General features: G+C 62.0%; 2 protein-coding genes across 2 annotated transcripts in view; both read right to left on the bottom strand.

Moving 5' to 3' along the window:
* PIK3R2 (phosphoinositide-3-kinase regulatory subunit 2) overlaps positions 1 to 11,513 on the bottom strand; it is a 12,878-nt gene extending 1,365 nt beyond the window's left edge. Inside the window, exons 1-15 of the mRNA XM_040444920.1 lie at positions 11,414 to 11,513; positions 8,977 to 9,725; positions 6,091 to 6,183; positions 5,662 to 5,712; positions 5,440 to 5,571; positions 5,146 to 5,356; positions 4,569 to 4,654; positions 4,302 to 4,410; positions 4,116 to 4,214; positions 3,777 to 3,957; positions 3,567 to 3,692; positions 1,947 to 2,089; positions 1,537 to 1,713; positions 544 to 615; positions 200 to 370 (exon numbers count right to left, since the gene is read on the bottom strand). Of these exons, the coding sequence (XP_040300854.1) occupies positions 200 to 370; positions 544 to 615; positions 1,537 to 1,713; positions 1,947 to 2,089; positions 3,567 to 3,692; positions 3,777 to 3,957; positions 4,116 to 4,214; positions 4,302 to 4,410; positions 4,569 to 4,654; positions 5,146 to 5,356; positions 5,440 to 5,571; positions 5,662 to 5,712; positions 6,091 to 6,183; positions 8,977 to 9,298 (1,973 nt within the window). The 5' untranslated portion in view covers positions 9,299 to 9,725; positions 11,414 to 11,513. The remainder of the gene's footprint in view (positions 1 to 199; positions 371 to 543; positions 616 to 1,536; positions 1,714 to 1,946; positions 2,090 to 3,566; positions 3,693 to 3,776; positions 3,958 to 4,115; positions 4,215 to 4,301; positions 4,411 to 4,568; positions 4,655 to 5,145; positions 5,357 to 5,439; positions 5,572 to 5,661; positions 5,713 to 6,090; positions 6,184 to 8,976; positions 9,726 to 11,413) is intronic.
* A 1,097-nt stretch (positions 11,514 to 12,610) lies between these two features.
* Positions 12,611 to 21,929, bottom strand: part of MAST3 (microtubule associated serine/threonine kinase 3) — a 40,554-nt gene continuing 31,235 nt past the window's right edge. Inside the window, exons 20-28 of the mRNA XM_040445555.1 lie at positions 20,906 to 21,015; positions 19,453 to 19,589; positions 18,684 to 18,925; positions 17,743 to 17,949; positions 17,223 to 17,449; positions 16,644 to 16,766; positions 15,893 to 16,029; positions 15,607 to 15,788; positions 12,611 to 14,722 (exon numbers count right to left, since the gene is read on the bottom strand). Coding sequence (XP_040301489.1) covers positions 14,190 to 14,722; positions 15,607 to 15,788; positions 15,893 to 16,029; positions 16,644 to 16,766; positions 17,223 to 17,449; positions 17,743 to 17,949; positions 18,684 to 18,925; positions 19,453 to 19,589; positions 20,906 to 21,015 — 1,898 coding nt within the window. The 3' untranslated portion in view covers positions 12,611 to 14,189. The remainder of the gene's footprint in view (positions 14,723 to 15,606; positions 15,789 to 15,892; positions 16,030 to 16,643; positions 16,767 to 17,222; positions 17,450 to 17,742; positions 17,950 to 18,683; positions 18,926 to 19,452; positions 19,590 to 20,905; positions 21,016 to 21,929) is intronic.

The following is a 21,929-nucleotide window of genomic DNA, read 5'->3' as shown; positions in this document are numbered from 1 at the left end:
CGCCTCCTGCCTTAGCTTCCTCCCTTGCCCGTGGCAGCCATTGTGGCCCGGGGGGGGGGGGCGGCGGCGGGCTTCTTCCCGGCCGGCTTCCCAAGGTCTAGCACACAGTCGGTGCTCAGCGAGAGCTCTCAGGAGGAACGCGCACATCCCCCACCCCTGCGCTCACTCCCGGCTCCCCCCACCCCCACCAGGCACTCACACCACAGAGCAGGCATAGCAGCCCCGCTGGCTGCTCTCGCGGATGAGGAAGGTGCCATCCCGCTTGCCACTCAGCATTTCCTCAGCTTGCGTGCGGTTGATCTTGCCCACGTACCACGTGCGTTCCTCGTGGTGGGGGAGGTCATCCTCGTCTTCCATCAGCGCATACTGGCTGCGGGGGAAGCGGGGAGGGACCCCGGTCACTCACCCACAAGCCTCTGAGGCTCTCCTGCCGCCTGGACGACTCACCTGCCCTGGTGAACTCCTACTCGTCCTGCAAAACCCACCGAAAACGGCCCCCTCCTCCGGGAGGCCTTCCCGGGCCCCCATCGGGTGTCCACTTACTCCTCAGTCTCATTTTTGATCCCCAACCACTCGTTGATTTTCTTCTGCCGGGCACCTTTCTGGGTAAGCCACCTGGAGGAAGAGGAAAGGTAGGCTCATTCCACCCTGCCGGGAGGGGAACAGAGCAGCACAGGCAGGCTAGCCCACAGTGGGTCAGGACAGCCGGGCCGGAGGCAAGGACCGGCCTACAGGAGTGCAGGTTCTGGGTGCAATACCGCCGGCTGCCACAAGGGGTCAGCCTTGGCTTGGTCAAGGAAAGCTTGGCCCCGGGGGACCTTCCAGGGACGCCCCCCCACTTACTATGTTTCCTTTAACACTTATCGGACCCCTAGAATGGGCCACCCCAGCAAGGTCTTATCGCTACCAGAAATTTAGGCCTGAGGGCTGCACGGCAGTGTGCCTTCACATGGGGGGGGGGGGGTTCTGTTCCGTACCTCAGTTTCCCTCAGCTGTTAAGGGCCAACTTTACAAAGAACTTTGAGAGAACAGAATGAGCTAACGCGCACTCGGTACTCAGCACAGTGCCTGGCACACGGCAGGTACACGTACGCATCTCAGGCAGAGGTGGGAGAGAGAAGCCCTTGAGGAAGCCCTCGGCGGCTCGGGGAGGCAGGGGCACGATTTCAGCTTGGCCTGGGGCTGCTGCGACCCTCCCGCGCGCTAGGCCGCGCGGTTAGCATCCACAGACTGGCTTCTGCTGGAAGCTCCCAGTGACCAAGCGCCGTGGGAACAGTGTTCCCGTTTTGCAGACCACTATGAGGCTGAGGCTGACCCGTACCTAGGTAGCCCTTCCTGGGGGCGGGGGGGGGGGGGCGGCCGCCCCCCCCCCGCCCCCGCCCCCCCCCCCCCCTTGTGGACAGACGAGGGGTCTCAGGGGCAAGGCGGGGCCGCTTGGTGGAGGCAACGACAGTGAGGCCCCGGCAGAGATCACCGCGCCAGATGTGCCTAAACTCACGAGGGACTCTGCATCTGAGGACAGAGCCAGGCACTCACACGAGGTACTGGTCTCGGATCTTGCGGAGCTGCATGAGGTCTGGCTTGAGGCTGTTCATGCGCTTGTCGATCTCCCGGTTGTCGGAGGCCTGTGCCCGCAGCTCCTGCTCCAGCTTCGTGCGGCTCTCGTGGATCTCGGCGATGCGAGACTTGAGCCGCTCTGAGTTCAGCAGGATCCTGTGGGAGGGGCGGCTCTGAGGCCTCAGACGGCGCCCCAGCCTCTACACCTTTGCACTGCTGCGTCCCTGATTTCTTTCCCGTGAACTCCTATTCATCCTTCAGAACCCATTTCAAACGACCCTCCCTCCCCCTGGAACTCGGGGTGTCCCCTCTGTTTCCTTTCTTTCCCCAAGTGCACTGTGCCAGATCAGGGTAAGGTGGGGTAGGGCAGGGCAGAGGAGCTGACTCACCTCTGCATCTCTTTCTCATTGCCCTCACGCCGGAAGCGCTCCAGATACTCCTTGCTACACTTCTCTTGTGTCTGGCCCTGCTCTTCAAAGATCTTGATGGTCTCGTTGAAGGCCTCAATTGCTGTGCGCTTCATCTGCAGTTCCTGAAATGGCGGGCGGGGGGGGGGGGACTCTTAGCACCTGCTGGGATTCCTTTCAAGTCCCTCATGAGGGGTGAAGGCAGATCCCCACTCTGATATGGAGACTTTGCAGGTGCATCATTCCTCTAGCTCCTCCTGTACTGAACGGACTCCTATTCAGCCTTCAGAACCCCACTCCCCAAACCCACTCTTCCTTTAGATCCTCTTTTGGGTACCCTACAAACACCTGGATCTGTTAGCACTGCTGAGAATTAAAGACAAATCTAGGGGCATCTGGGTGGCTCAGTTGGTTAAGCGTCCAACTCTGGGTACTGGCTCGGGTCATGATCTCACGCCTAAGCTGCCGGAAGCTTAGGTCTGAGAAGCTGCATGATAGTGTGCCTTCAGCGTGCCAGGCTGACAGCACAGAGCCTGCTTGGGATTCTCTCTCTGTCCCTCCCCTGCTCACGTGCACTCTCTCTCTCAAAATAAAAAAAAATTAGAAAAAATGACAAATCTAGTTGCTACGTACAGGGCATGGGGCTCCCTCTCAGGGTACCTGCTGCATGGAGTACTTTCAATATATCATCTTGTAGAACCTGCCGAGAGCTTCCTACAAAGCGAGAGCTATTAATGGGGAAACTGAGACTCAGGGGCCCTAAGTCACTCCCAAGATCACGATGTTCATCACCCATCAGGCAGGCGTCTTGTCTGCTCAGAGCTTCAGACGACCCATCAGTAAAAAGGGGACAAGGAAGAAATTCCTCGGGGATGGCAGGGAGAACCCAGATATTCTCTGCCTGAAATGGGATGTCCAGTCTGAATTAGCTGCGTCTCAACTTACAGAAGTAGATTATTAACAGTCTTTGAGTGATAAAACCTCCCTCCCCCTTCCCCGTTTAAAAAAAAAATTTAATGTTTATTTTTGAGAGCGACACAGACAGAGCACGAGCGGGGGAGGAGCAGAGAGAGAGGGAGACACAGACTCCAAAGCAGGCTCCAGGCTCCGAGCTGTCGGCACAGGGCCCGACGCGGGGCTCGAACTCACAGAAGATCCTGACCTGAGCCGCAGTCAGATGCTTAACCAACCGAGCCACCCAGGCGCCCCATCCCCCTTCCCTGTTTTAAAAGATGTTGCGCTTTCCCGTGATCGCCTGACCCTTTGTCTCCATCAACTCTTTGTCAGGTTATCATCACTCGGAATAACATCCAGGTTGAGGGGTTACGGAGAAATAAGGAAGGCCCGCGGTTCCAGATGGGGAAAGTGAGGCCCCGAGAAACGCAGAGGCTCCACCAAGGCATTTTCTAGGTCCTGACTCAGCTGCTCCCGGGAGGCTGGCTGGTGCCTTCCTTTTTTGAAAACACATGCATTGATTTCCGCCTTTAGGGCAGTTCCGGGTGCTGATGACTGCTCTGTGACCTGGAAGCAGACGGCTGTCCCTATGGCCTCGCCGCCGCCCCTCCACGCCTGGGTCTCCCCACGTGTGCAGGCCTGTGGTACCTGGGAGGTGCGTGTGTACTCCTCGTAGAGCTGGTCGTACTCGCGGCTCTTGTCCTGGTACTGCTGGTGATAGACTTTGAGCTGGGCGCCCACCGCCTCCACGCTGTCCTCCTTGACGATCTGGTCCTAGGGACACCGGGGGTGATCAGAGAAGAGGCCTGGGACACTTGTGCCGGAGGCTGGCACTGTCCTCCCACCCTGGCCGCAGACCTGCTGGTACTTGGACACCGGGTAGAGGAGCCGTGTGTCCAGTTTGGCATTGTACTGGGCCAGCGACTCGTGACGGTAGTGGGTGATGAGGTCCACAACGGAGCAGAAGGTGAGCGGCTCTGAGAAGCCATAGTGCCCGTCACGATGGAAGACCTTAATCAGCTTGTTGTTCCCGCCTTTCCTAGGGGCGGGCGAGAGGGGTGTCAGGAGCCCGTGCGATCCCCAGCCGTCCGGACACCGCACGTGCCCCACTCTCCAGGCAACCCCCTGTCCTTCTGCCCTGGGTGTCCTCCCTCCCACCTCTCACACCCAGTCACCCCGGAAGGGGCAGGCCCCCACCTGAGGGTCAGTGTGTATTCCCCCTGGATCTTGCTGGATGCATCTCGGACCAGAAAGGTGCCGTCGGGTGTGTCCCGGAGTTTCTCATTCACTTCCTCCCTGCGGGGAGACCCAGGATTGGGGCGCCCACCGGAGACCCTGCCTTTCGGGCTCTGCCCGCCACGTGGCCCCGTCCCACGGCCCTACCTGGAGATGTCACCCCAGTACCACTCGGCATCCTGCAGGGAGGGCGGGCTCCCCCCATTGGCTAGGCCTGCGGGTGCTGGCTTGGCCTTGGGGGGTTTGGGCGGCAGCGCTGGGGGACAGGAAAAGAAATGTACACTGAGCACCAACTGTATACCGTGGCTGGCTCCTGTTGCAACAGAGCTTGCTGATGCGGGCAGGACTCCAGGTCGGTATTCGTGATTCCCAACAGTAAGAGCTAATATGGGGGGGGGGGGAGGGGAGAGTCACCTGGGGGTGCGACCTCCTGCTCTTCCAGATGTTCCTGAAGCAACTTCTCCACCAGCAACGCCGGGAAGTCAGGGCTGGGCTCAGTCCTAGGGGGAAGGGGAGAGCAGGGGGTAGGTAGGGTCTGAGGTGCACAGGGTCCCGCATCGTGCGGCAGACGTACGTGAAAGCACGTGTAGGGAAGAAGACGGGCAGGTGTGGGGGCCCCCCGCCTGTTTACATGTATGCAGTAAGCACTCGATAAATGTTCACACACCAAACACACGGGAGTCTAGCACCTAGGGTGGGAGGGGGAGCGGAAGCGAAGGTGCACAGCTCCACCCACGAGCCTCTTCTGCGGTCTAGGCCCCATCGCTTCAAGTCTCAAGGCTGCTGGGGTCTTCCTGGAACCACAGATCCCACCCGGGTTATCCTAACTAGTCCCGGCATCACAACACCTCTGGCCTCTTAACCCAGGGGCCCCGTTCACACTCCTTTATCACGGCCTAGACCCCACCCTGGGCGGAGGCTCCCCGCCCCTCCTCCCTGAAAGCCCGCCCCTTTTAGCTCCGGCTCAGCCCCGCCCCCTCTGGCACCTCACCCGTCGGGCGCGCCCCCTGGCGGCGGCGAGGGGGGCGGCGCGCGCAGCAGCAGCGGCCCGAAGGTGGCGCCCAGGGCTCGCACGGCGGGGCCCGGAGCCGGGGCACGTCGGGCCACCCGGCCCAGGTGCTGGAGCAGGAAGCGCAGCGTGAGCGCGCGGTGCAGTGGCAGCGTCGGGGGCTCCAGCGCCGGCCCCACGGGCCCCGTGGCCTCTGCGGACACACGGCCGGGGCAGGGTGAGCCGGCGCCGGCCCGCCCCGGCCCCCTTCCCACCCGGGCTTCCCGCCAGGCTCACCCCGCAGGGCCCGGCGCGCTTCGGCCGCAGCCTCGGGCGTCACGAGGGGGGCGGGCAGCGCCAGCAGGAAGCCCTTGACGCCATCTGCCAGGGCTGTGGCGTCCCACTGCTCCACGTCGCTCAGGGACCAGTCTGCGGGGGCGGGGGGGGGGGGGCAGGGTTGGCCAAGGAGGCCCAGGGCCAGCGCTCCCCCAACCCCTGCCCGTCCAAGCTCCCCCTCACCTGTGCGCGGGGCGGGCAGCTCAGGCCTGTAGAGGGATTCGCTGTCTAGCCCTGGAGGGGTAGGGGAAGGGGTGGGTCAGCTCCACCCCAGATGGCAAGACCAGCTCTCACATGCATCCCCCCCCCCCCCCCCGTACCCCTTGTACGGGCCTGGGATGGCTACTCAACCTCCCAGAGATCAGAAGAGCAGGGGGAGGGGAGACAGGTGGTGCCAGAGGGCACAGCACACGCAACGGCAGGTCCGGTGACCACATTCCCATCCAACCCGGTAGGGGTCACTACTGCCCCACCTCCACGCGGAGGCCCAGAGCATCCAAGCTCAGCTTCTTTCCATGCAGAGTGGGTCTGGCGGCCCCGTGAGAGGCTGAGTGGCCCGTCACCAGAGATAAGCAAGCAGCATACTTGGGTCGCAGCCGGGCGGAGGCTCACCTGTCCGCTCAATGGCCTCCACGAGCTTCACCAGGAGCGGGGGAGCCACATCAGGTGGGGAGAACTCCTCTGGCAGGTCAGGGAGCGTGAGGCCTGGCAGAAGGGGACAGCGTGTTGGTGGGGTCCCTGGAAGGACTCCAGCCCTTCTTTGCCTGAACCTCCGCTTGGGCGGCTCCCGGTAGGGTCGGGTCTAGGCAGGCGCCTGGCATCTGAACCGCCATCGTTTGGAAGCCAAAAGGCCTGGCTGAAGCGGCTGGGAGGGTTGAGTTGGTGGCAAACGATTTTCTGGGTTAAAGTACCAGTTTACACACTTTCAGAGACCAGGTAGAAATCCTGACACCTGTGACTACGACCTTATTACGCGGATACAATTAAGGTAAGAATTTTGAGACGAGATGTTAGATTTGGGGGCTCTCAATCCAATGACTGGTGTCTTTGTAAGAAGAGAAGTCCAGGTGAAGACAAAGGCAGAGATTGGGGTGATGTGCCCACAAGCCAAGGAACACCTGGAGGTCCTGGAGGCTGGAAAAAACAAAGAACCACCCGTTCCTAGACATTCCAGAGGGTGCACGGCCCTGCCGACACCTTGATTTTGGACTTGTGGTCTCCGGAACAGTGAGAAAATACACTGTTGCTTGAGGCCACCGAGTCCGTGGGAGTTCACTACGGCGGTGCTGCCGTCGCTCACTGTGCGACCTTGGGTACAGAACCCGCCCTCTCTGAGCCTCAGTTCCCTCGAGTAAGAAACCGGTTCATGGTGTCATTTCTCCCTTAGTGGGAACAACAAAGCGGTTGAAGACAATAAAAGGACAGTCTCCCCTAACCGGGTCAGAACACCTCACTTCAAGGACCTTTCTCCATTCTCTAAGTCATCATACTTTAAAAAAAAAAAAAAAAAAAGTATTTCTCCCGGTTTTAAAAATGCTGAACCCCTTCCCAGCGGGTGTCAGAGGCCTTCCTGGGCCCGCGTTTCTCGCTCCACCGGCCCCTTTGTGTTCAGGCGTGCTCTGCCTGCACGGCCATCATTTGATGCGGCTCCGGCCCTCGGCAGGGACGCCCTGGCATCCAGCAAGGGCAAGCCCAGGCCTGCAGGGCCTCCCTGAGTGATGGGCCAGGTGGTGCCTCAAGCTGGAGAAAGGCCCAGCTACGTCAAAAACACTAAAGAGAAAAAAAAAAAAGAGAGAGAACAAGAGGAGAGAGGAGGTGGGTGATGGTGGCAGGGTGGGGGCACAGGTTTGAAAGTTGCCTGTGGCTCCTCTGCAAAGCGGGGGAGGGAAGTCTCGTGAGAACAGGTGTCACCCCCATTTTATTGATGGGGGAACTGAGGCTGAGGGAGGGAGCAACCACCCTCTGGGGGCGCAGGTGCAACACTGAAGTTTCGCACTAGCTCCCTGTGTGGGATGGAACGGAGGGGACACGGGCAGCCACAGCACGTTGCTGGGTGGTCCTAGGGCCCTGGAGAGGCAGGGCCTGCACGTGCAAAGGACCCGTTCTTCCTGCTGCCAGATGAGGAAACTGAGGCCTGGAGAGGGCTGGCCCCAGCCGCTGTCACCTAGTCCTGGAAGACTTGGAGGGCGGGGCTGGGCAGCCACTCGGAGTGGGCATGTGTGTGGTGGCTGGACCGAGGCCAGGCAGAGGAGGGAGGCGGCTGTTACCAGGGGGAGAGGCAGATTTTGGCTGGGAGCCCGGATGGGGCCGCCTCCTGCTCCTCCAGGCTGAGGCGGGACGTAGGCCCCGGCCCTGGAGGCGCCAGATGCTGCAAACCCCTAGCAGCACCACACCACAGCCTCTGTTTCCCGCCCCCCCCCCCCAACTCGGCCCCATGCTGTGGGGTTCTGCTGTGACCCTCTTGGGGCATCAATGTCCCTCTGGCACAAAACCGGGCAGGCCAAAGGTTGGGGCCATGGCGCCTCCCAGGGCCTTGGTCTTCCCTGGAGGATGTGCCCACGGTGAGTGGTTTGACTCCTTTGCACCTGGGTCTCCCCATCTGTAGGCGGGGCCTCCCTGGGTTGCTGTGGCGGGGGGTGGGGGAGCAGACTACCAGGCACTCAGCACTTACCAGCCTCCTCCCCACAACCTGAGCCTTGGTTTCCCTGGCTGGAACCCATGTGCCCTGCCCAGCAGACAGCGATTTCAGCCTACCCCCAGTGCCCTCATTCTGCACTCCTACCACGTGCCTCAGAAGTGTAGATGGCCAAGGGTCTTTGGGGGAGGCATGTGGGGTCCTCATACCCCAGTGTGCTACATGGCCTGGAATGATCATCCCATCCTCTTTATTTAGGCTCTGTGGCTCCCTCCGTTTTGGAACCCAGGTAAACTTAGGGCAACAGAGAGGAGGTTTCTCAAGGGACCCTATCGGTAAACCGAGGGACGATGCTAAAGTGAACCTCTGAATCCTGCCGAACGCTCCCCACTGTGCTCAGAGTCAATCCCACAAAGTCCCTGAGGCACAGCCCCTGTTGCGTGGCCCTTCCCTTCCCACTCGGCTCCACGGGCTGTTCCCCGAATCCGCCGCTCCATCCCTACCTCTCAGCCTCTGCCTTTGCTGTGCTTGCCGCCCGGAGCCCTTCGCCCCCAGCTCTCCCCTCGTGAGGCTCCTTCCTCACAGCCCTTTTCGTTACCTAGTCACTTCTCGTCACTTGTCACTTCTTGCACCAGGAGCCCCACAAGGGCGGGGCGGGGCCGGGCCCGTGTCCACCGCTGTGTCCCCGGCGCCGTGAACCGTGCCCAGCCCTCGACAGCAGTGCAGTCAACACTTGCTGACCAACCACATGTCCTTATTCCTCCTCCCCTGGAAGGGGTGCCATTGTCTCACTAGAAAGAAGAGGAAGCTGAGGCTCTGAGGGAACCCCCGCCCCGCCCGGGGGCCCCCTGCCTGCTGCTCACCTGGCTCAGGGGGCCCGTCCCGGGGCCTGGCGGGCAGTGGGCGGGGGCCACGCGGACGAGGGCCGGGCCGGGCCAGGGCTACAGGACCCAGGAACTCGACGTAGGTGCCGGGGAAGTCACCTCGCTGCCGCGTGCGCTCATTGAGGCCCGGCATCCAGCCCACACTCTGTGGGCAGCGTTCGTTGCCCTCGGCCACGCCCAGCACCTGCAGGGCTGCTCGGCTCACCACCAGCACGTCCCCGGGCAGCAGCTCCAGGTCCTCCGGCCGCTCCCGGCGGAACGGGTACAGCGCGCGGTACTGGAAGCCCTCGGCGCCGGCCATGGCTGGGCAGGGTGGGGTCTGGACGGTCAAGCTGCGGCTCGGGGCCCCGGTGGCCCCATCGGCTGGGGCGACGGCCGGGGAGGGTCCGCTGAGTCGGCCTGGGGCACCGAGACCACTATTTCTGCCAAGAAGTTAGTTACAGGTGACCACGGGGGTCACTCATGCCTTGCCTCCCACCATCATTCCACGACCCTGACGTGGGTCGCTCATGGCTCGCTCCACCATCCGTCAACTGGTGGGAGGGGGTCGGCAGCGTGGTCTCAGGTCACTCGGCCGCTGCGTCCCCCCTTGATCCGTAGGGCAGGGCCAGGCTGCTCACTCCCTCACACGGGGGGCCATCGGCGCCCGAGGCTGGCGGCTCTTCCGGCTGCGCCAGACGAGGGGGCCGAGGGCACAGGCTGTCACCATGCTTGGCCAGGACGCCGACCTAGGGGGAGATGGGCAGGGCAGCGTCAGCCGGGTCGGGCTCCTGCCACCCCCACCCCAGAGATGGGCCCAAATCTGAGCTTGGAATCCCCTCGCTGGGTACCCTTGGGCCAGTCCCAGCCCCTCTCTAGTCTTGTTTCCCCAGATGTGAAATGGGCGTAACAGCAGCCCTTGGGGTCCTGGCGAGCTCTGCCCCAGGCATATCGCACGCTCTTCATCGCCCCTGTTAGAGATGGAGAAACTGAGGCTCAGCGCAGGGAGGTCTTTGTTGGACCAGTGGGCCACGAAGCCAGTTAGACCCCCCAGTGGGCAGAGCGTGATGGGGAATGCTTAGGGTACTATGGGAGTCCCGAGGAGGGGCCGGGCCAGCTGAACACAGGAGGCAGCAAGGAAGCAAAGAGGTAGGAAAGCAGGTCCAGCTGGAGGCCCCAGCGCGGGCAAAGGACTAACAAGTGAGTCCAAGGTCTCTGCGTGGGGAGAGATGAAGGTGCGCGCGTGCGTGCGTGCGTGCGTGCGTGCGTGTTCCGGCTTGGCTCAATGAGGGGCCTAGAGTAGGATCTCAAAACGTGAGGGGGGGTGATGGGCGGACAAGGGGACCTCCATGCAGCCAGGAGAGTGTTCATGGCAGGAGGGCATCACAGCTGCCAAGGGGGAGGCTGCTGGATGCATGGCGATCGGTGATCACGCCCCGGGAGCGCCCAGCCTCGGGGAAACAGCCCGCCACGGACAGCATTCCCAGTCTCAGCCCCACAGGTTCGGTCTTCCTGAGACTGGGGAGTGGGGGAGGGCGTGCTTTTCTAGAGGGCGGGTCTTCAGAAAGGGCAGGAGAGAGTACTGGCTAGAGGGAATAGTACGTGCAAAGGCTTGACAGTGGGAAGTTGCTTGCCAAGAGTTCAGGGTGGCCCGATGAAAGCCACCCGCCGTCGCCCGCGCTGGTCCTCGAGTGCCAGACAGAGGGCTCGGGGCTTTGTGCCCCGACCACGAGAGCCCCAGAAGGGACTCTCTGCGGGGAGGAGAAGCTCCCCGTTCCGGGGTGCCCAAACGTACCCGCTTCCTGGACCCGGTACCACCATTCTACAGGTGGGGAAACTGAGGCCCAGCGAGGGGACGTCCAGGAGACCGCCTGGATCCGCTCGCCTGCCGGCCCCCGCGCCCCAACGTGCACACGTTTGCACACGCCCCGGTGTGTGCGCCCGGGGAATCCAAGAGGCCGGGTGGAGGGGCCAGGCCTGGCCAGGGGCTCGGCGGCTGGACGCAGGGCCCGCGCGCTCACGCGTATTCAGAGGCGTGCCCGGGCCTGCGTGGACCCGGCAGCCCCCAGGGGAACGGAAGCGGAGACGACCCCCGACCCTCCTGCATCTCACCATGTCCCACACAAAGCCTGGGTGCCCCTTATTACTGCTCGACGCCCCACTCCAGGCAGGGCCTCCTTCCATCGGGGGCCGCAGTCCCAGCGCCTTATCTCTGCCTGGGGGCACCGCGTTCCTCTCCCCACCGTCCGGGGCAGCCTGCACCGCTGCCAGGTCGAACCCGAGGCCTCCTGCTCCCGGAGGCCCCCGGTTCCCGCGGGGCGCGATGCGGCTAGGCGCTCGCGTTCCGACTTCCACCTCGGCCCCGCGCTCTGCTTAGGCGCCCCGCATTGGCGCGCACGCCCAGCCTAGCCTGCCACGCCAGCCGGCCTGGACTTACCTGGTCGCGGCCGCCACCGCCGCCGCGGCCGCCGTCACACGGAGCGGAGCCCGACCCGTGGCTCCGCCGCGGCCGCCGTCGCCGCAGCCGCGGGATCCCCGCCTCCGCCACAGCCGCCGCGGTTCCGAACAGCCGGGCCCGCCCCCGGCGGAAATGGCCGAGCGCGTTCGGGTCAGGCGCGTGAAGCGAGGCGGGGGCGGAGCCTCGGGATGGCCGAGCATTTCCGGAAAGAGCCGAACATCCTCCCGCGGGACTGGCGGGCAGAGGGTGCCACGAGATAGCCGAGCATTTCCGGAAACAGCCGAGCGCAATCTCGTCAGCTAAGCGTTTCCCCTAAGCTCGGCGGGGCCCGCCTGGGCTTCGAGATGACCGAGTGATTCCGGAAATCGCCGAGCGTCTCCCCCCCCCCACCAGCGGGACTGATGGAACCGAGGCTGAGCCCCGAGACTGCAGTTTCTGCAAAGAACCGCGTGTGCTCGGACCCAGAGGGAGGCCCTGTGAGTCGAGAGCCAGGGATGGACCACCAGTTTCCGGAACTGATGGATGGGTCCTAAGGGCGCGAGGCGGCCCCGAGCTCAGGGAGCAGGAGGCGGTGGGGTGGGAAGGGAGCTCGCCACAGAAATCTGAGCTTTTCAGGAAAGAGCCAAATAAGCTGGGATTGAAAGCGTTTCCATGGCAGCCCAGAGCGTCCGGAAACAGCTGAACTATTTGCAGCGCAGCGAGCGCGGGAACACGCCCAACGAGGACCCAGAGACGGACGATTGTTTCCGGAATAGCCGAAGACACTCGGAAGCGTGGCCCGGGGCTTCTGGTAGTACTGCCCAGAAGTAACCCAAAAACACGGAGTTGGGGTGGGTTCGCGTGCGGCGTGGGGGGCTGTGGGGGGACAGGGCACAGTTCCAGCGAAGACTTGTATAGAAAGGACACAGAGATGTTTTTTATTTGTTTTATTAACACAGCTCGGGGCCCCAGATCGGTGTCCGGATGAAGCTTTTAAGAGCAGAGCCTATGATGGGTACTCGGGGAGAGGGCAGGAGGAGGCCAGGGACCCGAGAAGACATCAGGGAGAATCTCATTGGCGAACCCCTGTGCCACCTTCAAAACCCCTTCAAAGGGAGTCAGTTTTCACCCCGTCCCCACCACACTCTCTCCCCTTACCCCTTTCTTTGCCCCTCACAAATCCAGACGTTGGGCCTCCTCTTTGTAAACGTGGGCTTTTATTCACGGTCAGCTCCAGGATGGAAGGGGGGTGGGGGGGCACAAGTCATGCACAGCCTTGGTCTAGCTCCAGCACCAGCCAGTGCTGGGCGAGGGTCTCTGGGAGGGATGCAGAGTGGGCTACCGTGCCTGGAACGTGCCCTCATCAGGTGGGGCGCGGGGATCTGGCGGGCCACCTCCACAGAGGAAGTGGCGGTTCTGAGGCGCCCAGTGTGTGTCACACAGCAGCCCGGGAAGAGATCTGGAGGTGGATCTGCTGTATCCGACACCAGACTCTCCGTTCAAGCTCCCTTGTCGACAGTGCCCACGACGGGGCCTGGCTGCGTGATTTTTTTACCAGGTGATCGTGCGACACGTCTCCACCCCTCGCCAGGCCTCGGTTACGTGTCCGTAAAATGGGGAGGACACCGCCACCTGCAGCCTTCTCAAGGCTGGCCGGGGGAGAAGCCACGAGTAAAAGCGTCTGGCATAGGGCGGATGCTTAATAAATAGTCATTGGGATTAGTTTTGTAAACACGAGGAAACTGAGGCACAGAGTGGGAAAGCCATCTTCCCAGAGCCACACGAGGAAGCCAAGATTCAAACTTGGGCCCCATTGCCCCCCAGCTGGGTTTCTCACTCGAATTTCATTCTAGGAAGGCTGCGATACGTTGCGGGAACCCTCCGTAGGGTGTTTCAGACACATCATGGTCAAGGGCTCACCCTGGTGGGCACTGAGCACGTGAAATCTTGTCCAGGGTGGACATTCTTCCCCTGCCCTGGCAGTAGTACCCTTCGAAGCCTGCGCCTCCCTCCCCACCCCAGGGCATCAGTGTCCCCCTGTGGAGTGGGTGACCTCTCTGCTCCTCCATCAAGGTCCCAGGTCCCACACCCCCTCCCCCGGGCTGAAGCCTTCAGGACTAGAAACAAACTCTAGCGAGACTGGCCTAGGGATCGAGGCTATGACAGTGAGACGTAGCTTTCAGCGTCCAGCCCCTCATCGGGATTGCTTTGTTTTGTGGTGGAGGGGAATCGTTTACAGACTCTCCAAGTCCTATCCGCATTGGGCCCGGACAGGTTAAGCTTGCCTGTATCCCCTCAGGTCAGTGGGTCCTGGGCCAGGATGGGATCAAGGAACACACACACAAAACTAAAACATACAGAAAACCTAGAAAACACAAACATACGTAACTTGTCCAAAGTGCTTCCTTCTCAGCCCAGGGGGCAGCATCTGCAAATGGGGTCCCAGGTGCAAGGGGCAGGACCCGGGCTGCCACCTTCACGGTGGTGGCTCAGTCTACCTATCGCTTATAAAAAGTAATAAATTAGTCGCAGGGATTTGCTGCTATTTACAATGCCACCCTTGTCCCCCATTCCTGCCCCCACGTACGGCCCCTGATCTGCACCGGAACACGAAGGAGGTGCTGTCTCTACTTTCCGGTAAGGACTGAGATGGCTTCTCGCCTTCCAGGTGTCACAGTCTGGTGGCTCAGGCTCCATCCAAGAGTCGCTTGACGGAAAAAACATTGCACACGAAAAAGCCCAACTTCTAGGCCAGGGGGAGGCCGGGTGGGAGGGATCAGTCCTTCCCGGCAGGACCAAGGGCTCCTGGCACAGCCTCGGCGCCCTCCACGGCAATCTGCGGCACAGAGGTGAGCGGCCCGGCGGCCTCCTCGGGTGGCTCATCGAAGCTCACCTCCTGCACGGCCTCCTGCTTCTTGAAGGAGTCACGGCGCTCGGACAGGTGTAGCCGCCGCATGACTACCAGCTCCGAGTCTGGCCCGCGGCCGCGGCGCCCCAGCTCCCCATCCAGCCGTTCACCCGAACCCAGCTTATCAGCCGACTGGCCCCGGCGCAACCGTGGAGACCGGGCGGGTGCAGGTGGGTGCCCGGGGAGGGGCGAGGGTGAGCGGGGTGGGGGCACGGGCACCGGGGGGCAGGCCAGTGGGGAGGGCGGGATGCTGCTGGTGGACTTGCGGCGGCCGGCCTTGGGGCGGGGTGGCCCGAGCTTGGCGGCCAGGCCATGCAGGGAGCTAGGGCGGGTGTGGCCAGCGGCGGCAGGAGAGGCAGGGCTGCTGGAGCTCGGGGATGCACTGGGAGGGGATGCGGTGTCTGTGGGTGATAGATGAGGGTCAGGGCCACCGGCCTGCATGTCCCCAGCCCTGTCGTGGGGCCCTGGGCCTGAGAGCGCCTGCCAAAGCCCACGTCTCTGCCTACGGCCACCCAGTATGCCTGCCTTTCTCGCCTCCTGTAATGTGTGCAAGGTGTTCCCTTGGCTTAGATCTGGTGAACTCCTACTCATCCATCAAAGCCCTAGTTCCTATCCACCCACTTCTCATCTAATGACCTACCCCTCAATGGGCCAAAGGTACGCATCCACCATCTGCCCCGTGACCGCCCCTCCACCCCAAGCCTCAGCTGCAGAGGATACCTGGTCTGAGGAAAGGAAAGGTGGCACAGATACCCTCAGCCCCTCGAAGTCAGGGTAGAGAGGGGGCAGAGAGGGCTTCTTGGAGCAGGGGCCTCCTCCAGGAGGCCTTCCCTGCTTCCCCTCAGGGGTGCCCCAGCCTGGTCCTCCCATCACTGGATGCTGACCCAGTGAGCCTAGGGGTGTCTGCACCTGGCTGTCTCTCACAGACATTGGGCCCCATCCTTTCCTGCCCCGGAATGATCTTTCTAAAACGCAGACCCTTCTAAAACATGCCCTCTCTAGCTCACACACCCTCCATAGCTCCCAGCTGCCCACCAATTTAAGCCCAGCTCCTTGGCCTGACCCATCTCCCAACTTCCTCCCTCCCAGCTCCTTGGCCTGACCCATCTCCCAACTTCCTCCCTCCCAGCGACTGGAAAGGCCCTTCTGGTCCCCTCACTTCCTATGTCATGTCATTCCCTCCTGTAAACCCCGCCAGCGTCCTCACCGGGGTCAGGCCCCACAGACCTGAGCAGCCCCAGGGTGGCCCCGGGGCGGGGCGGGGCGGGGGGGGGGGCACACCTACCTGCGGGGGCCTCGGGAGCTGGGCTGCAGCAAGGCGTAGTGGGGCTGGGGGAGAGGCTGTGGGTGGGCGAACCCGGGAGGCTCTCGCTGGACGACAGGGAGTGGTGGAGGCCGGAGGAGAAGCTCCGGCTGGTGTGCAGCACAGAGGACTGTTTTGAGATCTTCTTGAAGAGCGACTTCCGCCTGAGGGGGAGAGACCCGATGCGTCAGAACCCCTGTCCCCAGCAGTCTAGGGAGCCTGCTCCCGGTCCTCTGCAGCACTCCGCGCAGGCCCACCCCTCGCTCACCGGTCCTGGGTCTCCCGCCGGCGGCTTCGCTTGCTCCTGCGAGCCATGCGGCCCTTGGCCACGTTCTTCCGGGCGGGGCCCACCTTGATGGAGGTGTTCTCCAGGGCTGTGGTCCGCAGGGCGATCTTGTTGCCGCTCTGCAGGAGGGATGGCGAGGGGGTCACCTGTGGGTCTCCCACCTAGCAAGCCCCCCACGCACTTCTTCATCCGTCAGAGCCCCAGATCCTATCTACCCACTTCTCGCCTACTGACCTGCCACTCACTGGGCCAAAGATGCATGTCCGTCATCTGCCCATCCATGCAATGAGCTGCCCACCTGTCCTGTCCACCCACCGGTCCTAGGAGCTCTCCAAACAAGGCCCTGCCTCCTGGCCTGGGCCCACCTCCCCACCCCCAGGCCTCAGCCCCCCTGAGGAAGATAAAGATAATACAGACACCCCCAGCCTCATAAGGCCAGGGTGAGCCAGAGGAGGGCCAAACGTAGGGGCACCCAGGGGGCAAAGGAGGATGTACGTCCTGGGCAGAGGGGAGGGGACATGCAAGGCCTGGAGGTGGGACCAGGTGTGGAAAGGTGTGGTTCCAGAGGGGAGAACCTCAGGATCAAAAGCTGAGGGGTCACAGGAGCAAAGCAGTGGGGGCAGACCTGGGCCCCTGAGGATGGACGGGACGTGGGGATTCTGGGAGCCCCAAGGGTAGGCAGAGTTGGGTGGGGGTCTGGAAGTCCCAAGGGTGGGAAGATGGGGGGCTGAACCTTCAGCAGCAGCTCAACGACGTCCATGTGCACCAGACCCAGGACTGACTCCCCGTTGATGTGGGTGATGAGGTCCCCAGCTCGCAGGCCCGCCTCCTGGGCAGGGCTTCCTTCCTCCACGCTCTGGGGGTGGATGGTAGGGTCAGGGGGCTTGGGACCCACAGCTGGAGACCCCGGCCCAGCTGGGTCAGCTGTGGGACCCCAGCAAGCTGCTGCCACTCACGTGGTTTCCTTGACCTTGGGTGCTGGCAGGGAGGGAACGGGCCCTGGGCTGGGGGGAGGCAGGACATCACACCCAGGGTGCATCTGCGGGCGTGGGGCGGGAGCTTCGTGCCCAACTGAGGTCTCTACCCCTCTGTCCATCCCTGTCCGTCTTGCCCAACCCCCTCCCCCTAAGTAAGAGGGGCTGCAAAGACCCAGGTGGCACCAGCTCCCTGCCCTGGGCTCCAAAACCTTTCAGCCAATGAGCTTGCTTTCCTAAGACTAGAAAACGCGGCTCCCAAAGTGAAGTGCCTTGCCAGGGTGAAGCTAGACTCAAACCAAGTCCCACTGTTCCTGCCCACCCCGAGGCCAGCTCACCCAGACAACATGGTGCACGGTATAGACATCGCTGTCGCCCATGTAGACGCGGATGGCCCGCAGGCTGAAGCCGTACTTCTTGCCCGAGCTGTGGATGACAATGGGGGGCCGCAGGCTGCCGCACACGGGGGACGGGTCTCGGCTTGGAGAGGAGTCTCGGGACGACGGGTTCGAGGACAGTGAGCGTGGGGACAGAGGGCTCATGAGGGGGCCGCCGCTGCCATCATCTGCAAGGACACGGGTTGGGGGGGGGGTCACTCCCTCGCAGGGACGAGGGTGGGGAGGGCACCTCCCCTTCCCACCAAGCTGACCATCCTGGCTGCTTTGCTGCTGCTCCAGTGTCCCAGGCACGGTCCCCCGATCAGGCCTTTGCACATGCAGTGCCCTCCGCCAGGAGTGCCGGCCCCCCAGCTCTCCCCGTGTCTCGCTCCTTCCCCCTTCCCGTGGCACAGCCCGAGCCCCGCGGTTACAACAGACGTGGACGGACAAAGCAAAGACGAGGCTGGGCCACGTGCGTTACCGGCCGTGATGATGAGCGACAGGGCGGACACTGAGGCGGACTTGGGCACACGGCCCCCGCTGGGGGAGGCCCGAGACTTCTCGGGAGCTGGGTCTCTTTGGCCCCCAAGGCGGCGGCCTCGGCCAGCATCCAAGGCCCGTGGTGTCGAGTGCCGTGTACCGATGCTGTTGCTCCGTAGGCGTGCGTGGCTGAGGGCGGCTGGGTCAGCTAGGGGTCAGCAGGGTTGGGGGTCAGCCCGGCCAGTCTCACCACTCAGTCCTTCTGCCCTCGGCAGGCAGAGCCCCTTCCTCCCCGGTCAGCGTGGACCCTAGTTTGGCTACCTGGCCTTTCTTTTTTTAAAATTTTTATTTTTTAACGTTGTATTTATTTTTGAGACAGGGAGAGACAGAGCATGAACGGGGGAGGGTCAGAGAGAGGGCAACACAGAATGTGAAACAGGCTCCAGGCTCCGAGCTGTCAGCACAGAGCCCGACGCGGGGCTCGAACTCAGGGACCGTGAGATCATGACCTGAGCCGAAGTCGGCCGCTCAACCGACTGAGCCACCCAGGCGCCCCTACCTGGCCTTTCTTTAGAGGGTTCTCTCTTCCCATACTTCCTTTCTGCACTGCTCTCCCTGGAAAGCTCCACTCTGCAAGTCCCTTCCTCTAAGCAGCCTTCTCCCACCCGTCAGACCCCCAGCACCCCTCAGAGCTCTGCGGTCTCACCCCCCTCTCCAGTCCCATCCTGACCCAGTGAAGCTGCGGGTATCACCCCTAGACTGGGCGACAAGCTGAGGCTCGAGGATTCTCTGGGAACCCTGGCCTCTCCTATCTTAAAGCCTTTGTTAGACAGGCGAATGGTCTCTCTGGGGAGCTCCTACTTATCCTTCAAAACCCATCTCAAATAGTCCCTCTGGGAAACTTTCTACAACACTATCCCGCCCACCCTGGACCTCACCTACCAGAAAGGCTTGAGGGCTTGGGCATCACTGGGGTGGCTGCTGGGGGTGGATCGGGCTCCCCCAGAATGAAGATGGGCCTCTTGGGGCCCGCAGAGGCTGGGCTGGCTCCCTCATCCTCTGACGAGAAGGCAAACTTGGGCATCGTGTCCAGGCTAATAGTACTCAAGAGAGACGGGCTGGGGCCCCGCTCGGGCTGGGAAGACGACGGACAGGAAGTACCAGAGGACGTCCAGGACCTCAGGCTGCTGCAGGGAAGGGCCAAAGTCACACTTGCCAGGCGCCGTCGCCCCGGGACACCCAGTTACCCCTGGCAGCCAGATTTGAACACTCAGCCCAGAGCCAGAGGGAATTCGTAAATACAGGGTGAGTTCCCTCTGCTTGCCCCGTCCTCTGCCCAGAGAATTGGCGTTTTTTAAAACCCAGCTTCCGATGCTCATCCTCTAGTAGGCATTGATTATTTCTGTTGGGTCTGGTCTTTGAGGAACGGACAGGAGTTTGTTAGCGAGGGGTATGCTGGCAGAGGGAATGGAGCAAGCAGAAGCCTAGCAGTAGGACAGTGCACGGCTGCTTTACGCCTGCTGTGGTAAGGGACGCAAAGCCAGAGGCAGCAATGATAGGGGCCACGCTGGCAGGGGTCTGACAGGCTAGCCAGTGTGTCTGACCCTTTTCTCCTGGGCCACCGGGAAGCTCCTTGCAGTGTTAGATTTTGTGGTTCCACCTCCCAGCAGGCTCGGAAGCTGGATCTGCTCATACTCTCCAGCCCACCTACCGAATATCCATGCTCAGGCGGCGGCCATACTCGCCCTCGCCGCTACGCTCCCACCCTTCCTCCCGGTCCTCGCTGAAGCTCCGTTCGGCGAAGGTTGGCGTGGGCTGGGCGGCCAGGAACTCGGAGCTGCTGTAGACCTGGAAGAAACAGAAAACATCAGTAACAGTTGGTGTTACTAATCACGAGTCCGACTCACGATCCCAGGGTTGTGGGATCGAGCCTGGCATCGGGTTCCACGCTGGGTGTGGAGACTGCTTGGAGTTCTCTCTCCCTCTGCCCCTCTCCCCAACTCACACACACACGCGCGCTCTCTCTCTCTCTCTCTCTCAAAAAAAGAAAAAAGGAAAAAGAGTGAGCTTAGTTGAGTGCTTCCTATATGCCCCGTGCTTCCCTGTGAGTCACTTCCTTAAACCCAGACTCACCACATCCTTAAAAACAGCAGAGTAAAGACGCCCACTGTACAGACGGAAAAACTAAGGTTCGAAGGGGCCCGGCTACCAAGGGGGCTGCAGCCAGGGTTTCTGCTGCTGATCAGGGCGCTCTGCCTGGGGCCCAGGCCCACAAGCAGCAGGGAAGGTTTTCTTCATCAAATTAGAAACGAAGGAAGGAAACTTAAGCTTGTGAGGCTATAAAATGTGGCACCCAGCACAGCAGCACTGGTCACAGTCGCCCAAAAGTGGAAACGACCCAAGTGTCCACCAACGGACGGGTACACAAAACGTGGTCCGTCCACACAGTGGAACACTACTCAGCCACAAAAAGGAACGAAGCCCTGCACACACGATACCGTGGGTGAACTCTGAAAACATCCAACTGAGTGAAAGACACCAGACACAGAAGGCAGACTGCGGGTGGCCCGGGGCTGGGGGAGAGGGGAAGGGGAGTGACTGCCCACGGGATTGGGGGTTCCCTTTGGGATGATGGGAACGTTCTGGAACCAGAGGTGATGGGTGTCCCGACCTTATGAATGCGCGGAATGCCACCGAATTGTAGTTTAAAATGGCTACGATGGGGCGCCACCCCTTTGACCTCTGCCGCTGCAGCTGCCCCTGCCGCCACCTCCCGGGAAGAGGGGGAGGCAGGAGAGGAGCCCACGTTTGTCCGGTGGCTGCTTTCTTGACTGTGTTCGCCACGTAACTGAAATCACTGCTGGAAGTGTTGGCATTCACGTTAATTATGGATGCAATTCTGCGTATCTTACTGTGACTCCGAAAACCGTAGCGTTGGCGTCACGGAAAGGTACGTCATTTCCAAGGTCATTTCGTTAAAGGGAAAAACTCTACCCCGCCCCCCCCCCCAATCGGTCAATCAATCAATCAATCAAACGGCTCTGATGGTATATTTCATACGTATTTCAACCACCATCACGACGGAAAGCAGCAGAACCCCGCCCCCAACCTCGAACCAACATTTTGCAACATCCCCAGTGCCGTAGCTAGGTCCCCGGGCCCACCTTGCTGAACCGGTGGGAACATGACGAGAACTGGGGGATCTCCGTGGATGACTCCTCGTCGTTGGTCTCCTCGTCCTCAGAGCCCAGGTGGCGGTAGCGTTCCGAGCGCGCTGCAGGACGGAAAGGCACGTACAGCCCACCCGATGCCCCGAGGCGGCCGTGAGGGCCGTGGGGTGATCTGGGGAGGGCGTCCCGGGGTGGGGAGACACGGTCAGGGCAAAGGCACTGAGGTGGGGCTGTGTCTGGTGTATTTAGGGGCCACGGGAGGCTTGAGTTGGCAGAGTGAGGACCTGGCCGAGAAACTCCAGCTGGGTCCCTAAAAACCGTGGGACTGTGGGTGGGGATTCTTGTGTCTGACCCTCGGGAGCCTCGCCCTTGAGATGGGTCACCCAGAATTAGGTGATCGTGTGCATCTTAAACATAAAGGATGCTCCCCACTTTACAGAACAGGAAACAGCTGCTCAGAGAGGACCTCTGACACGCCCAAGATCACACAGCAAGTCCTAGAGGAGGTGCTGGAAGCCTAGAGCATTTAACCTGTGTGGCTGGAGCCCCAAGTAGGCAGAGGAAGACTTGTCTGAGCCCACCCACAATGTCGGAGGGGCTCCCTCCACAAGGCAAAGCGAAGCGCCCCTCCCTCCCGTGTGACAGATGAGGCACCGTCCTTGGTCAGGGCTGGACGCTCAGGAGGCTGAACCTGCTAGGGACGCCAGGCAAGGGTCTGCCACCCTCAGTGCCTTGGTTTCCCCTCCCACAACCCAAGAGGATGCCGTGGCCTCCGGACCCCAGAGGCACAGGAAATCCCAGCCAGGGAGGGGGCAGCTGCCGGCAGACATGCTCTGATTACTCAGAAAGCTCCGGAAGTCAGAAGCTCCAGGTCCAGGGCGAGGTGCTTGGGTGGAGACCCCGGCAGACATCCCCTCCCCGCCTCAGGGGCTTGTGGGATAGCAGAGCCCACCCCCTTGACACCCCCCCCCCCCACGGGGGGGGGGGGGGGGGGGTGGGGGGCTCAGGGGGGGGGGGG

Source organism: Herpailurus yagouaroundi, unplaced genomic scaffold (assembly GCF_014898765.1).
Source record: "Herpailurus yagouaroundi ecotype Mexico unplaced genomic scaffold, PumYag 193, whole genome shotgun sequence".
Taxonomy (NCBI): domain Eukaryota; kingdom Metazoa; phylum Chordata; class Mammalia; order Carnivora; family Felidae; genus Herpailurus; species Herpailurus yagouaroundi.
The sequence above is the reverse complement of the archived record's forward strand: the minus strand, read 5'-3'. Positions and strand labels throughout refer to the sequence as shown.